Source organism: Dermacentor albipictus, chromosome 3, assembly GCF_038994185.2.
Source record: "Dermacentor albipictus isolate Rhodes 1998 colony chromosome 3, USDA_Dalb.pri_finalv2, whole genome shotgun sequence".
NCBI classification, from domain to species: domain Eukaryota; kingdom Metazoa; phylum Arthropoda; class Arachnida; order Ixodida; family Ixodidae; genus Dermacentor; species Dermacentor albipictus.
The window spans coordinates 123206752-123222983 of record NC_091823.1 but is presented as its reverse complement, the minus strand read 5'-3'; the positions used below and the strand labels follow the sequence as shown (position 1 = coordinate 123222983).

Genomic DNA, 16232 nt, shown 5'->3' with positions numbered 1-16232 from the left:
GATTCAAATCGCATACATTTCCTGACGCAAGAGCGCCGAAATTTTGTAGACAGAGTGCCCCACTGGTTGCAATTTAAACTAACGCACGTAGTTCAGTTGTATTTCTGCAATAAATTGCCGTAAACCCAAACGCAATAATTCTCACAGCAATTCACGAGTACAAATTTCACCCACTTAGCCATCATATGCTTGAACAAAGTTATAACATCTTGCAATTGTGCGTCCAAATAGTGCTGCCCTATGAGAATAGTACGGCACTCATCGCGATGCGTTCTGCATAATTTATGCAGATTGTGCACTCAGGTGCTCCGCTTATAACATTTACTTCCACTGTGAGTTAAATTCGCGTTTATTTTTCTATATTCAAATAAATGTGCTGTTCTGGGGGTTTTAGATTAACATGTGTTTCATGCACACCGTTGTCTTTGTTAGCACAGCCAATATTTGCCATTCGTTTGTGCAAAAACTTTCTTTTAGGACGTAGTTATTTAACCTGGAAAAAGAAAACTACTGTGGCAAGGTGACATCCGTGCAAACAGTAATACGACCAATGCTGTACCTGTTGATTTTTGTGCACATGTACTTCATCACCCAGAAGTGGTTCTCACCTTCGTAGAATAAAATAGAGAAATACATCCACCAGTTTGCGAAGAGCATGTCTTGGACGGAACGGCCCCCGTTCTCTTTGCTGAATATGTCGATCATCACGGCCGCGAACACACAGAGCAGCAGGGAGACCAGCAGAGCTATCCACACCTACCAACAGTCCACGTACCGGTATTAGAACAACACGTCATTCTCGTCGTATTGTGCACGCCAACTACCCTTCAAGCAACGCTCCTGATAACTGTTGATCTACAGCACCCGCTGTCAATTGATAGAAACCAAAATTTCTAAATTAGCGATGGCTGTCTCTTGTTGCTCGAGAACCCACAAAGAAATAGCTTCTTAAGTACTCTAGAAGGTAATCAATATTTGATAGTTTGATTCATTATTCACAATAAAATTATTTGGATTTCCGAAATTCCGCATTCTTTGCGCACGAATGATAAATAAGGTGTATATAAATTTGCCGATGAGTGGGCCTCGTGAATGCTTGTTTTGAATATAATGCCGTGCCTCCCTGAACTCTCGATGCACATGCGTGACCTGTGTGTCCGACGAGGAACGAGACTATTTGCTCTCGATAAAGTGACGAGACTGCTTCGTTCACCTCCAAATCGAATGCCATCAAGGTGCCGAAGATGCTTGCATGAATGACGTTGGGAAAGCCGGCCAGGATGGTCAGGTAGTCCGTAGTCACTTGGGAGCTGAATGTGGTCACTTGCGAGCGACCGTACGTCATCACTAAAGGACCCAGAGCCAGATCGGATTCCTGCATTTGAACAAAAAAATTACGTGGTGCTTTATCACGCCGTACGTAGACGCTTACGGGCTCTAGCACTCTGCGGCAGAACATTGCGACGCATGTTAAATTTCGAACAGCGGAGCAGAATACTGCCAGCAGTATAATATGGGCTCAAATATTTTTGATAGGATAGAGAACACCGCGGAGTTAGAACTCAGCGACGACGTCTGTCGTAGCTCTGGTTTAGCTTTTGTGGATAAAATCCAACCAGTTATTATTATTGTCCTAGTTTTAAGACTGGCACAATGTGATTCAATGAGTAGTTGAGGAACAAGTTACAAGGTAATCGCGGTTTCATCTCCCACTGCTTCATGCCTCTGTGTGAAAAAAGGAATATATCACCACATTTCGCAGTTGCATGCGCGCGGATATTTTTATTTCCGTTGCTGTCTGCATTCCGCTGTTGCAGCAAGCGCTTTACAGTTTTGTGAGTTATGTTTTGTTTTGTTTTACGGTCTGTGAGCTACCGGATGCAGTTTGATATACTACAAGGCCCACTATTACTATCCCCAAATCTCTTGACATTGTGATCTACGCATGAAGAAATGCTGTAGCTGCTGGAACTAATTTTGTCTTTCTTGCTTGATATGGCACCGAGAAAAAAAACCAGCTCGGCTTAAAAAAATAGATGACGGCATGTAACTCAAAGAGATAAACGTGAAAGATGCGAAGAATGAGCGGGTAGGCTACAGCAACATGTGGAACAAAACACATCAAAACAGTGAGTACAATGCAAATGAGCTGAGTCAGGCATGGCTCCCTGAGGAACAATTTGCAGCGAAGCAGTTAGTATGAATGGAAACGTTTGAAGAGAATGTGTGCGTCTTTTCACGGTGTACTTGGCGAACGGGATAGTTGAATGAGTTCATATTTAGAAAAAATAAGCAAGACATTCAAGTTAGAGATGCTGCGAAGGCATATTTTGGAGTGTTTGGCTTCAGTGTGGGCAAAATAAATTTGCTAAACCCTCGTATTCTGCCTCTTTAAAAACTTGGATGAAACGTTTACGACGTTTCACCATTGATCTGAAAGAACGAATAGTGACAGCAATATTACGAGACTCGGTTATATAAAGACTGAGACTGATGCTCGTGAAGTCTTTATTTCTGAAAATTATCCATCGGTACTTTTTTCTTTCTATATGAGTCCATGGTACAATATTTCTTTTACAGTTACTTAAAAATCTTCTCCAATGCCTTATACTATGCCTTATACTATGCCAAAGTAATTTACCTTTCAGCCATCAGTAGGGTATAGACTTCAGTGTTCTAATTGTGAACCGTAGCACCAATAAGGGAATCGGTGCCACTCTTCGGGGAGTGGCAAAAAAAAAAAAAAGACATTGCATTGTCATGGAACAATTTGGAGCTAACACATTGGAGGCGATATTTAGCAAAAGAGCAAAAAATAGCTTCACTCATGTTACTTTGGCTTCGTATAAATGGCGAGATGCGCGCATTTAGCTTAAGGGAGAGAAAAGTTCTGGTGAATAATTCTCAGAAATAAAGATTTCCGAACATCAGCCTTTATTTAACGACCTTACTGAAAAGAAAAACGCCCATAATTCCTATACCAATAACAACGTACGACATGTGGGATAAATGGGTTTTTATATGGTATCCTATATGCATGATATCGTAATGGATAATGGGAGTCATGGTGCATATTGGTTTCCGGGGTGATTTCATATTTAGAGAGGATGAGGGCCATATATTGAAACGCGTGTGTCGAAATCTGCAAGTGTGCAGATGTATTACGAACTTGGTAAATAATTACTGAATATTTGTTGCCTATCTAATTTCCTGTCTGATGCAAAATTCCAATTTGGGTTTTATGGTCTTCTTGGTCAAATGAACAAGCACGTGATCTATATTTCATAGAAATTGCAAACATCCTGCGGGTGATGTACGATCAAAGTACAAGCTGCAGTGTATGTCAAATGCCCATTTTGTTGAGAAATGATGGAAAAATGCATTCGAGATTATCAGCAGAGAGTACCCTGAAAGATCTCAACGGGATACAAAGTCTATAGATGTTTCAAAGTTAAAACGGAAATTTCGTGGCTGATGCATGCGCAAGTTTTCGAGAGCCTCAGATAATTACAGCTTTGGCTAAAATTTACATAAGCAAGTGCTCGAAAACCTTATACAGCCTTCATCGGCAATGCTTCCCTGTGTCCATAAAGAAGTGTATGTTACACTTAGTTCACAATAGGTGCAAGTGTGGTCCATGTTATTGGTGATTTGTGAAAAAGCTCAGCGTGGCTGTCCTAATTGTGCACGTTTAAAATAACTACTGAACACTCCTCCTCGCCCTCTTTCATGCGTTGAACGAGGCGCCCGCAGTATTTTACGAAAATTAAACAGGCAATTTGTATATGTACTGTGGGAAAAAGGGGCAGGCTAACGGGAATACGTAGGAAAAGTTGAAATTGTGTGGAGTAATTAGGGCACTTGTAGTCAATTATTATACAAGTGCTCGAGGATGTTGTGGAGCGTCGGTTACCGATGGCACAAAATTAAGCTAACTGTATTCTAAGAACTACAACTGCCGCCAAGGACAAATAAACTTTAAAGAAAGGAGAAGATCATCGCTGACGTGAATGCAAACTTGGATTTGTGCGGATGAAGTGTGGCCTTTGCTAAAAAAAATTTAAAGCAAGTGTTCGAAAGCGGGATATGTGGGAAACATTCTAAATTACGCAGTATTTTTTACAGGTGATAGGAATACTTAATGCCACTGCTCTAATGAAGCACCTTCTCTGAAATTTCGGCTATGATTCTGTGAGGTCGCACCAGCCTGTGGCAATTGCTGTTTTCCTCCATGTGAAGTGGAACTTCGATGCACAGAAGGCACAACTGTTATAATGAGAAACACCTTACATTTAGAATGTTGTAATACTTGTGATTGTCATTGATAAACGTACAACAATGCCTTCTTTTATAGTATCCTATGAATTCTCTGGAATGCAGTTACATACATGAAAAGTAAGCCAGTCAGCCAGTCACTCTACAACATTGAGCATAGGTTGTGATGCGTGACCAACCTAAATTCAGGAAAGCAGAATGAGCCGAACATACAGTTACTTGAAGCTCAACCTAGAAACATTTTATTCATTTACAGGTCGCGGATATACTTGTATATGCTCGTCATGTAATTGTTGCAGTTTCAAAAATATGGAGATCCCACGCACTGCAGGAATCGATGTAAGCGAAGCATTCCGTGCTGGATGCATTGATTTGTGATGATTAGCGGTGATGTTGACGGCTAAACCTTAATTTCTTCATCGTTTAGTTTGGTGACGGTGTTAAACGTTACCTTGCCAGCATCACTGCTGTTTGTCAGCGTGGTAAACAGAACACACAAGGAGAGGTGTTTGCTTGAGGCGTTGTTGTGCACCATATTTCATAACCTCTGAGAGGGTTGAGCATAGTCATTGCCTCACATGGCACATGGCATCGTGGCAGAAGTAATAAACTTGAATTGGATTATGGGGCTGGTACGTGCAAAACCACAATCAGATTATGAGTCACGCCATAGTGGCGAACTACGGATTAATTTGGACAGCGTGATGTTCTTTAATGAGTCCCAAAATGTGTCCAACACTGCAAGTGCGTTTTTTTTGCTATTAATTTACTTATCAGATATTCGTGCAAGCCTCCCCTACAGCGACGCACCGCGTTCCTCACATGGCGCAAGCATGACTTTGCGTGTTAATTTCCAGAACGACAGTCGAGAAGCTCCGGCGAAACGCTAATCGCACTAAAGCAAAGGGAGCTTACATAAGCGCCAAGACCACTCGTTAGTCCAAACCCAGGAACAACGTGCTACTGCATTTGACGCTTGCGCTGCCGCTCAACACCTGTGGCGCGCAGACGATGCGCTGAGTAAAAAAAATAAAAAATTGGCAGTGGCTTAGCTCGGCTATGCCAAGATACACGTAGCGAAAGCTATGGCATAGCATGGTTAGCCTTGGTTAATCTTGATTGCAAGTGCAGGTTAGTCTGGTTGTCTAGCTATGTTGCGGCGTTTAGCCAGTCGTTTCCTGCGCGATTAGTTTCCTCTTCATCTCTTTCCGATGTCCATTCCAGGCCTCTCCTGCTTATCAGAATTGTCGCCGTCCATACCAACGTTACTAGATTACTTTCAGTTGTCAAACTCCGCCGCGGCACCTGGCCCCTTTCTGTCGCGCCCGCGGGGTGGCGCGCGCGACACTGTCGGCTCGAAGGCGGGTTGTGCGAACAACGTTTGTGCGGGTGGACAGAGACGCCGATGCGTGCAGAAGCGTGCCACGTTTTGCTCGTGTTTCTTATTTGTGTGCCAGGAAAATGCTGCACGCCTAGTGAGCAAACATACCTGCAATGGAACAATGAAACGGCAATGAAACAAGAAAAAACACGAGAACGAGACAAAGTGATAGCTAGGGAGGGCACAGCGCTCTTCCTATCACTTTGTCTGTTCTCCCTCCTGTTTTTTTGTGTGTTATTAAATGTCGGCGAGCATTCTACGTCAACATAGTTTATCAGACCACCGCCTTTGAACTTCGTGCGCATTTCCTAAGGGATATAAAATTGTTACACTAATCATGTCAGGTCATCAAAGATTTTTTGGAACTGCTGAACTTGACAGAACAGCATGCAATTCAAAAGAACCTGAAGGTTTTTGCACCACAACAAACGACAAAGTCACTGCGAGTAACTCTGATGTAGACTTTAGACATTGTCGATGATCTGCCGCGTCCAGGTGTGCTCTATGTTTCGACAGCCAAGTTACATCAAGATCCACTGGAGGTAAGACACACTGTTCACATTTGTTGTGACTACATTCAGATTGCACTGCTTGCTAGGAAATTCCCTCTCACGTTTCTTTCAGCAATCCATTAGACTAGTGCGTTCCTTCGGTTGAGATGAGTCCCATCCTACTATAACCAACTTCACGCAGATATTCCGCCTTCTAAACCTGTATACACCTGTTAAAACAGCTCTACGTGGTAGTGTGGACGGTGTGCCAGGACCTGTGCTCGTCAGCATCAATGACACATTCAAGCAGACGAGAGAAGCCTGCAAGTAAAAAAAGTAGTCTTCGCAATGCCATTGAGGCGACGTTGATAAGTTGCCTGGAGCGAAGCAGCTCACCAGAATGTGCTTGCAATGAGCATAGCAATGAGCAATGAACATGGGGGACAATGTTGTTTATTATCTGTGTGGATATGTTATTCGTAAAGTCACAAAGGGTGCCCCATGGGATCTATGCATAACGGACATAAGCTTTGAAACCCCAGCAGTTGGCTGTGACAGTTACTTGAGTGCAGAAGTCTCAAGCAAGGTTCCTTAATGCACCCGATGCCAAAGATACTGGGCTCTATGAAGACTGCTAACAAAAGTGTGTCGGCTTCCCTGGATGAGGCAGGCCTTTGCGGAGAGATATTTTGGAAGGTTTTAGATTATCTAGAGGGGTGCTGCCTCCCTCTTCTTGGTTGTGCAGCGCATATGTTCGCGTTCACGTGCGAAGTACTGAATTTATTCATTGTTATGCGGATGCAGTTTTACTTCAGGGATGCAAACTTTCGACTAGAAAGCAGTCATAAGGTAGCTGTAGCAACCAAGAAAGCGCGTCTTTTGTGAATATCGACGCATTATGTTTAGACTCATCAATCCGGCGTTGTACTGGTCCTATTCTTTTTTTCATGTGTACATAAAACATTCCACTAACGAAAATCCTCATTCTCCTATTCATTCGCCTATTAGCTGCTTTTTACAGAGTGCACAATTTAAAAAGGCTATTCTTTGAATATTTAGCGCCACGAAGTGCAGCAAACAAACAAAAAATTGTGGCATTGAGTCGGCGGCGCGCTGCTGCTTTGGGAAGCTTCCGCAGCCAACCGGGCCAACCATGGCGGCAGCCACCTCGCGAGAGGAGACGGCAGAGGGTCACCTTCTCGCGCCGCTCCCAGGCGGAGTTTCACAACTGAAAAGTATCTAGTAGCGTTGGTCCATACTGCCGCCTCAACTGTGGTTGCGGCGCACGCGAGCTCTCTTTTTCAATCCTCCGACATGTTATCGGGCATGCGATGCAGCTGGCGAAGCGAGCGGAGGCGAGCGCAACGACGAGTAACGCGATGTGACGTCATACCAAACGGCGGAGTCGGAAAGGCGCGACGTTGCGCAGCGGCGGAACACCTGTGGCTCGCTGCAACTAGTGGCGCATGCGCAGTAGGGACTAGGGAGCGAGAGAGAGAGAAATATCCGCGGCGAGGCGCGCGTTGTTCGCAGCCAGTAAAGCTTTCGCTTTAACAATTACCAATCATTGCCCCACCGGAATATGGGGGTAAGCGAAGCTTGTCCTGTCTGCACCTGACCTTCGTCAGGGTTAAGTAACCCACAGGTAACGGTGCCGGATGGCTTCGACCTCCCGCTCCCTGAGCTCGGTATCTTCTCGTTGTTGTCAGATTGCGTGGGCTCGGGTGGCTTTAACGGATGGATCGGCACACCGACGGCGAGCCCTTTCACGGGTCAGTTCTTGGCGCCGCTCGTCGTAGACTGTCCGTTCCGCGTTGGAACGCACAACGCGTGGCCGTCCCATCCGTTTTCCGATACTGGACTGAACGGAAACGAAGCTGGCGCAGCGCACGCGGTACCCTTTACCGCCCTTTACCGCAGCTGCTCTGTTATGGGAGCAACTGGATTTTTTTGGTGTGATCACGGAAATGCCCCTTGTGAGCAAATGCAAGCTGCGCTTGAAAAATAGGCCGAGGCTAAACGACAACGACAACAAAACCCTGTCATTGAAGAGCGCGAAGCGGACGCACATCGGGCTTGCCATGACCATGCAGCAGCAGCGGAACGCAAGGCCGAACCAAGGTGACAACGCCGACAAGACCCTGTAGTTCTAGCAGATGCTACTCGCGCCCATCGAGTTCTTTTAAATGCGAAGTATTTCTAAGCGAACATTTGCTACTTTGACAGTACCTATACAGCCACCTACGTCTTGGTGCTCTCATGGTCGTTTCGTTAACTTGGAAAGTACGGAAATTGGCATAGTATGACAAGAGTGTATGACGAGCACCAGTGGTAGATCGTCACATGATTGTCATGAATGTCATGACATGCGTGTCATGTAGGTCATGAAACAGTCACCTACATATTCGCACGTACCAAAATTGACATAGTATGACAAGGGTGTATGACAAACAAATGGCAGGTCATGACAAGAATGTAATGACGTGCGTGTCATGTAGGTCATGAAGCAGCCGCCTACATCTTAGTGTGTATTAAAATTGGCATAGTGCGACAAGAGTGCATGACGAACATAAATTATAGGTCATGGCACGAAATGGGTGCCATGTAGGCCATGAAAAAGCCGCCTACATCATGGTACTCTCACGGCCGTTTCCTTAACTCGGATAGGCTTCCCGCACACTGCTTCGCATAACATCGATTCCCACAAGGCGCGGGGTTTTATCCGTGTGCGTCTGCGCACGTCAAGCGACACGTGTTCACTTCGTCAGCTTATGTTTGTAGCCATTCATGCTGGAGCTATGAGCGTTACACCATGTAATATTCTCCATGTTGCAATGGTATGGATTGTTTTGCCTTTATGGCGAGATTGTCATTTATTAAATGGATAAGTCAATAAAATTGTCCAATGGCCGTATTAAAACAGAATACATCTGGCAGAGAAGCCTGATATTGTAACCATTAGTTTACAAACGCTTTTCCTGCATGATGGCGTGCCGCATAATCGAATCGTGATTATGACACGTTAAATATCGGAATTTATTTCAAATTCAATAGCGCGTCATCATACACCAAAACGTGGGCTGATACCGAAAATAGTGCTGTAAAATAGAATACGAGTCCGACGCCACTTCTACTCCTCTCACCCGAGTAGTGACGCGACAAGGTGCGACGCGCGGTGGCACCGACCCTGTCTCAACCCCAACTAGATCAGCAACGCTTAGTCTTTCATCGACTTCAACTGGAAGTTGAATCGCCTTCCAACTTTTCTCTCTATTTATCATCATGCTGTGTAGCAGTACATATTACAACCTTCAAAGATGAGCGGCATATTTGTTATCTTGCGCTTCATCCGGTAAATGTTTGTTCTATTGTAGTTTTCTGACTTCGGTGTCAGCTTGCAACGCCACTTATAACGAGAGCTCAGGAACCACTATCTCTCTGTTGGAAGCTCTTCAACGCACGAGTTGATCGAGCTATTCTCCTGCCTTCTTCCAGGGAGCAAATCAATACGTTTAAACTACAGCCTACTCGATCAATCTTTTTATGGTCCCCTTAAAGTGCCAGAATTACAGCCTATATTCAGGTGGCTTTACACTTATGTGTCGCAAGCAAAGGACATATAAAAAAATCAGGTATAAATGACAAGCTGGTGCATTCTGCCAGTTCAAGCGTTATTAGAGGGGCAAAGTCAATACGATGCAAGAGTAACACAAAGCTTGAATAATATTGCAGGTATTATTTACTGTTGATAATTGCACCCAGTCTGTGCCATTTTCCTTTCTAGTTTGTCGTTTTACACATTCTTTTCAGTCTCGGAATGCCTGGATTTGGTAGCAGTAGTAACACCGTCGCACTCTTGGTATTCATGTGTAATTTTTCCTCAATCTTTCATCACCGCGTTTTCAGTGTGACTCGCATGGAATGCCCGAAAGCTAATTGAACCCAACGCTAATAGTTTTGTACATGCTGATAGTGCACGCAGTAATGAAACGTTTTTACCTGCAAACAATATTGCATGCAAGTTTGCGTCCGAAAACTACCATTATATGATCTGTGATGAGTGCTAGTCAGCTAGCTAGTCAACTTGCTCATAAAGAATGTTTTCTTTTCAAGCTACCAAACAATGATATATAACGGAAAGGATTCTGCTCCACATTTTTCAAAGACTACTTCTTATTGTTAGCGCACTTTGAAAGTTCGTCTTTAAAAATTTCAGGCCTTCTTTATCGTATTTTAATTCAAGCTTCAAGTCTGCGTACTTTTTTATTTTTTGCCCTGGCGCATTATTTGTTTTGCGAATAATTTCTAGGCCTATAGCTAGATTTATCGATGGTCCATTCATACCTTTTACAATTTTCTTCTAATATGACGTTTTTTTACTATGTTGCACACTTGTGATTCTCTGTAATGAAATGTATGTATTACTCACGCTCAATCACCAGTAGTTGTGCATGGTTAAGTCAGAAAGAGCTTTCTTAGCTCTAGCTTTATTCTGCTACTGAATCGCATAGTTGCAGGTGTACGCGAGAAAGTGTGGCGTCTTGTGTGTCATTTATGATACGTCTACATTCAGCATAAATGTGTATTATTGCACCTGCTTTCCATTCTTTCTTTTTAGTAGCCGCATCTCCTTTTCGATGGGTGTAAAATGCAAAAAAACCTTACCATGCTTTGAATGCGCGTTAAAAGAACACGTGATAAAAATTATTATGAAGCCCTGGACTTCAGTACTTCTCATTGAGACTTTGAAGTTCCACTACGTTAAAGCCTATAAACAAAATCTGATATTCATTTGATGTTCCCAATGTTAAAAAAAAACTAAAATTTTATGGATGTCAAGGAAACATGAATATCTAACTTCTGGGCCGATGCCATACCTTTTCACTGCACACGCTAAATTCTCGCCATTAGTCGTCATTTTCAAGATCATCGCTTCGTTTATTTGCAGCAAGTTGCGGGCGGACAGGTTATATTGATGGTAAATTTTTTTTTCTTCAGGAACGAGCCGTGCCATGGATACGCCGGGGTCTGAGCCATCATATCCGGCTTCAAAAATTGCCTGTTTCTGCATTAAGCCTTCTTAAGAAGCAAATGTAACAAAGCAAAGCGCTTATGAGCAGCTCAGGCATCTACATGACTGGGATGAGCATGAAATAGCGCCATCAACGTGATGAAATAGATGCCTGGAATTGTCTTTGGGGTAAAGGAAAGCTATCGGTGTCGGAGGAGGCGTGATAAGAAATGCTCCCCAGTATTTAACGGAACATATGCTGCACACCAATACAAAAGATAGACGCTCGTAGAAATATTTCAAACACGGAAAGCCAAGGCAGTCTTTACTGTGCGAACTCACGTTGTTATACACCATGCCGACCATACCACTCCAGTCCCCATTTGGCAAAGGCACGCCCCACTGGCCATCTTCGGGTGAATCCACGGTGTAGCTGCGCAAATTGCGAAATTTCCTGCTTAAACGGACTTGCGGGTGTCTTGGAAAATGATTTCTTGCAGCGACACTCCATCAGAAGGTACACTCATTACGATCCCGTGGAAGTACAGAGCTATCCTGCACTTTTGCCCCCCCCCCCCCAAAAAAAAAAAAAAATCAGACTATTCCACGCCTCCTATCATAAACTCAGCCGCTTGCAGTGTTGCATGTTTTGTCCCTACCTACGCACATACACAAACACACAGGCGCACAATGGAAGTAGCTCGAAAAAACAAAAAACAAATCTAGTGGACGAAGCGCTGGAAGCGTAAACCAAGTACATGTATGATTGATGCTAACGGCTCTCCGTAGTACTCTTTATGAAGTCCAATAAAATACTTTAAAAATCAAATGATGGAGTTTTACGTTCCAAAACCACGATCTTATTATGAGGCACGTCGTAGTGGCGAACTCCGGGATAATTAGGACCACCTGGAGTTCTTTAACGTGCACCAAAATCTACGTACACGGGTGTGTTCGCATTTCGCCCCCGTCGAGATGCGGCTGCTGCCGCCGGTCAAATTGAATACGCGTTGCTTTAAGTGTTCTTCCACTTAAAGGGACCCTGAAACGCTTTTGACGATTTTCTACAAACGTGCTGAGTCGTTAGAGTAGGTCCTTCTGATCATTAATTGAGACATCTAAGTGCTATGCGTAACGTGTGTAATTTATTATAAGGTTTTAAAAATGCACATCGCTGCCGATCGCAGCACACTGCTCGGCGGAATTTTAAGCCGCCCCTACCCATATGACAAAGATCACCCTTATGAGAACAAAGAAAAACTGCGCAAAAAAGAACAAGACTGCTTGTGAAAGATCACCCACATGACGTCAGTGGGGCGAGCTATCCGATTGGAGGACCAGGGAGCGTGATCGATAATTTTCCAACTTTATGGTAAACAAATGATCTTCGTAATAGTTGGAATGCTGGTTAATTTGTTTTTATAGAAAGAAAGTAACAAATAGAATTCACAAGAACAATTTTTCAGTACACTTAAGAACTTCCGGCACACAGCAAGTGTCGTCTGCTTGTGTAATAACGTACTCCATTTTTACGAGAGCTCCGCGGTCAGAGTCGGTATCAGTGTTTTCGCGAGCACTATGATTCGACTTTGTTGTCTTGTGGACTGCAAACGTAGCGACTGGCAATATGTCAAGCTCCGACATCGTGTCCCTCTGCAAGGCAGCATACGAGCAAACTGGTTGCTGCGCATCGGACTGCCGCTATCCGACCGGCGCCAGGATTTGCGCGTTTGTGGCCGTCACTTTACACCGGAAGATTACTAACGCAATAGCGTTTCGCGAGTCCGCTATTAGGGCAAACGCAAGCGCAAGAGGACAGGGTCTGGCCGCTTGACTGTGCCGGGATGAGCCATGAGATGAGCAGAAGGGCAAATGTGAATGGTCTGCACGGTGCAGACCCTAGTGGCGCAGAGCTCAACCATACACAGTAGCAGCAACGAAGTGTATTTTTCTTTGCTGCTGGCGTGTATTTTTCGCAGGAGTGTAATCATCAACACGTTGTTTTTATAAATGTTGAAAATGCTTTTCACTTGGTTAGAGCAATATTAGGGCTTTGTTTGGTTGGTTAAGCGCTGCGCCAACAAGTGCCTGGACCGTGCAGACCGATCAGGTCGCTCACGTACCTCTATGTTAAGGTTCCTTCATCAGCTTGAGTTTATGCCTCCAGTCATTTGCCGAAATGACCAGCTTGCCTGTGGTTACCGGAATACGAGGCACGTTCGGCGCTACGACAGAATGCTCGCAACGCACGCTGCTTCGATAGCTCTCGCTTGGGGTCGACGGCCAAGCGACTAGCGGAGAGGTCTCGCGCGGGCGGGGGCGGGCTCCAAACCAACCGGGAGTGGACGATGTGACGTCGCATCGTGACGCAAACCAGTGAAGGCGGCGCTTAGCCCCGCCCGCTCGGCGAACGAGTTGAGGAGGAAAAGCATGGCAAGGGAGGAGGGTAACTTTTAATCGCTTGTAGCTATATTAATACGTAACGCTTCACTTAAATAGTGGTGCGAATGTTCTACTTAATCTGTACCCTACGCGTCTACAAAATTTGTCCGAACCGTTTCAGGGGCCTTTTAAACGAATTTGCTATAGCGCGCACATGACAACGCAGAGTATACCAACACATTGCATTTCAACACCACGTAGAGAAGCTACGCTGAAGTACGACATCCTAGTGAATTACTGCCTTGGTATATATCTGTATGTGCTGTTACCAATGTCTGCAGAGGCTGTAGGCGAAACCTGAGAATAATAATTTAGGCAAATAGGCGAAACCACACGATTCAAAAACCGCGCCAGGCGCTTTGTTTTTTTTTTGTTTTTTTTTCACGACAGTATACCTATTCGTCCCGCACTTCGTGCGTCGTACCAATTTACGGCGGTGTACTCTCATAACATGCATTGAAAAATAGGGAGCATTAATTGCTATTAACTGCGTGAAAAAGCAAATGGACTGCAAACGTAAGTAGACGAACGTTCTGTGAAGAAAGCCTGTAGTGCTGCCCTGTGGGTGACGAAGTTACGTCACCATGGATAGGGACAGCGAAAGGTGCACGTGAGTGTAGGATCACCTCAAAGTGTTTCTTCGAGTTCGCTCAACCCTGAATCGTTCTGGGGCCGTCACTAGTTTTGGTGGCCCTGTTACCGTAGGCCCTTACAATAGAGACCTTTAGCGAGTCCGGTATCCGGGCAAGCGCGGGCGGTTTTCCGGTTTAGCGGGGGCGTCAAGGTGAGCGGCCCGATCGGTGGCGCCAGCTGGTGGCGCAAAGCTCAACCACACAAACACAGAGCTAATTACTGTATTCTGCTTAGCTGCTGGCGTAAATTTCCGACAGTGGTGTAATCGTGTTCACAATTACGCCGCTGCCAAAAATTTGCACGAGTGGCGAAGCAGGATATGGTGAGTTACTGCAGTTTTAGCTATGCGTTTGTCTGGTTGAGCTCTACAACACCAGGCGGCTTCACCGCTCACGTTTACGCCCCGACCATCCGGTAATCCGCCCAAACCGCTCCCGTTTACCGGAATAGCGTACAAGCTAAACGTCTCTATTAGAGACTTTTAGCATGTCCGGTATTCCGGCAAGTGCGGGCGTTTAGCGGGGGCGTAAACGTGAGCGGCCAGATTGGTGGCGCCAGCTGGTGGTGCAAAGCTCAACCACACAAACACAGAGCTAATTACTATATTTTGCTTAGCTGCTGGTATAAATATTCGACAGTGGCGTAATCATGCTCACAATTACGCCGCTGCCAAAAATTTGCGCCGCTAGCGAAGCAGGATATAGTGGGTTACTGCAGTTTTAGCTCTGTGTTTGTCTGGTTGAACTCTACGCTACCTGGCGGCTGCAGCGATCTGGCTACGCCCCCAAACCGGAATACCAAACCGCTCCCGTTTACCGGAATAGCGGACAGGCTAAAAGTCTCTAATGTCTACAACACGTCGTCTTGCCGACGTGAAGGTGGTTCGTTGTCACGTCGGCTAGCTTGTTATTGGCCGCTCATAGTGTGCGTGTTTTTACGTATGTACCCTCGCTAGTCCTGTTTCATAGGTTTCCTTGGTATGTACACTAACAGGGCGGCGCGAGCCGCACTACACCCTCGTCCCTCTTCCTTGCCCCCGCCCTCTTTTTCGAGATTTTTTTTCTGCACGCGATTTTGCATTGTGTGCTGCTCTGAGTTGCACGCAGCCATACTGCTATAATTTTCTAATGTAAATGCAGCATACCAGTTATTTTATGACCCTGACGCAATAAGTCGCGCAGTCAACTGTATTTGCTTGTAACACAAAGATATAATTACTTCGCTGTGCAAGAATACGGTGCACTAGCAATTCCGCTTACTGATAAGCTAACATGACCTGAAACTTAAAGGCAGCAAAAATGGGTTATTGTAATACAGTGCTTACTAATCTGATTATAAAGAATTTTTAGCATTATTTCATCAATTTCGGAAAGTATCTAAATACTGCTGCTTGGCTGTATGTCTTTTCTTCTTTCCCTGTCTTTTCTTCTATTCAGCTATGTAAATAAGTTTTCCTCAAGTGCCAGTAAACCTGTTGGTTATCGATTTCCCAACTTCCGAGTTTCTGATTTCTTCAACCCGATGCCTCCGCTACGCTACCACATGGAGCCGCAAGAGCTTATAAATGATCACTCTGTATAGGTAAGCATTCGCTCAGATGATTCGGGACAGATTTTATCGAAGCTTCTCAGTTCTTTCCGCTGCGAACACCTCCTTTAAGCCCTGTTTTACTCGTATAAGGCGAATAATTCACGACGTCTTCTTTTCTGCACACATCGTCCCCCTAAATCATATTTATTATAAATGTGATATTTCTCATATATATGTGTATTACTATGTGCAAGTCGCGAAAAGGTTGAACTTTTATTCATATCGGCGTTTCACCCCTAACATGCCTTCGTCAGGTGAAAGCATATACACAGATACATCAGCCTCACGTGAATCCGAGATCGCCAGCCAGCTGGTTCAAGAGGTTGGCCATAGGTCCAGACATCTGCACATCATCCTCGGTATGCGTGTCACCGGTGAAGTTCAAACGCAGCCAAGGAATCCACTGCGA

General features: G+C 44.8%; 1 protein-coding gene across 2 annotated transcripts in view; it reads right to left on the bottom strand.

Annotated features, from left to right (window-relative positions):
* LOC135909454 (probable cytochrome P450 49a1) overlaps window positions 1–16232 on the bottom strand; it is a 215017-nt gene that overhangs the window by 54050 nt on the left and 144735 nt on the right. For both annotated transcript variants that reach the window (XM_065441436.2, XM_070536020.1), the window contains 4 exons: window positions 16111–16226; window positions 11501–11591; window positions 1214–1375; window positions 609–756 (listed from right to left, as the gene is read on the bottom strand). In XM_065441436.2, the coding sequence (XP_065297508.2) occupies window positions 609–756; window positions 1214–1375; window positions 11501–11591; window positions 16111–16226 (517 nt within the window). The remainder of the gene's footprint in view (window positions 1–608; window positions 757–1213; window positions 1376–11500; window positions 11592–16110; window positions 16227–16232) is intronic.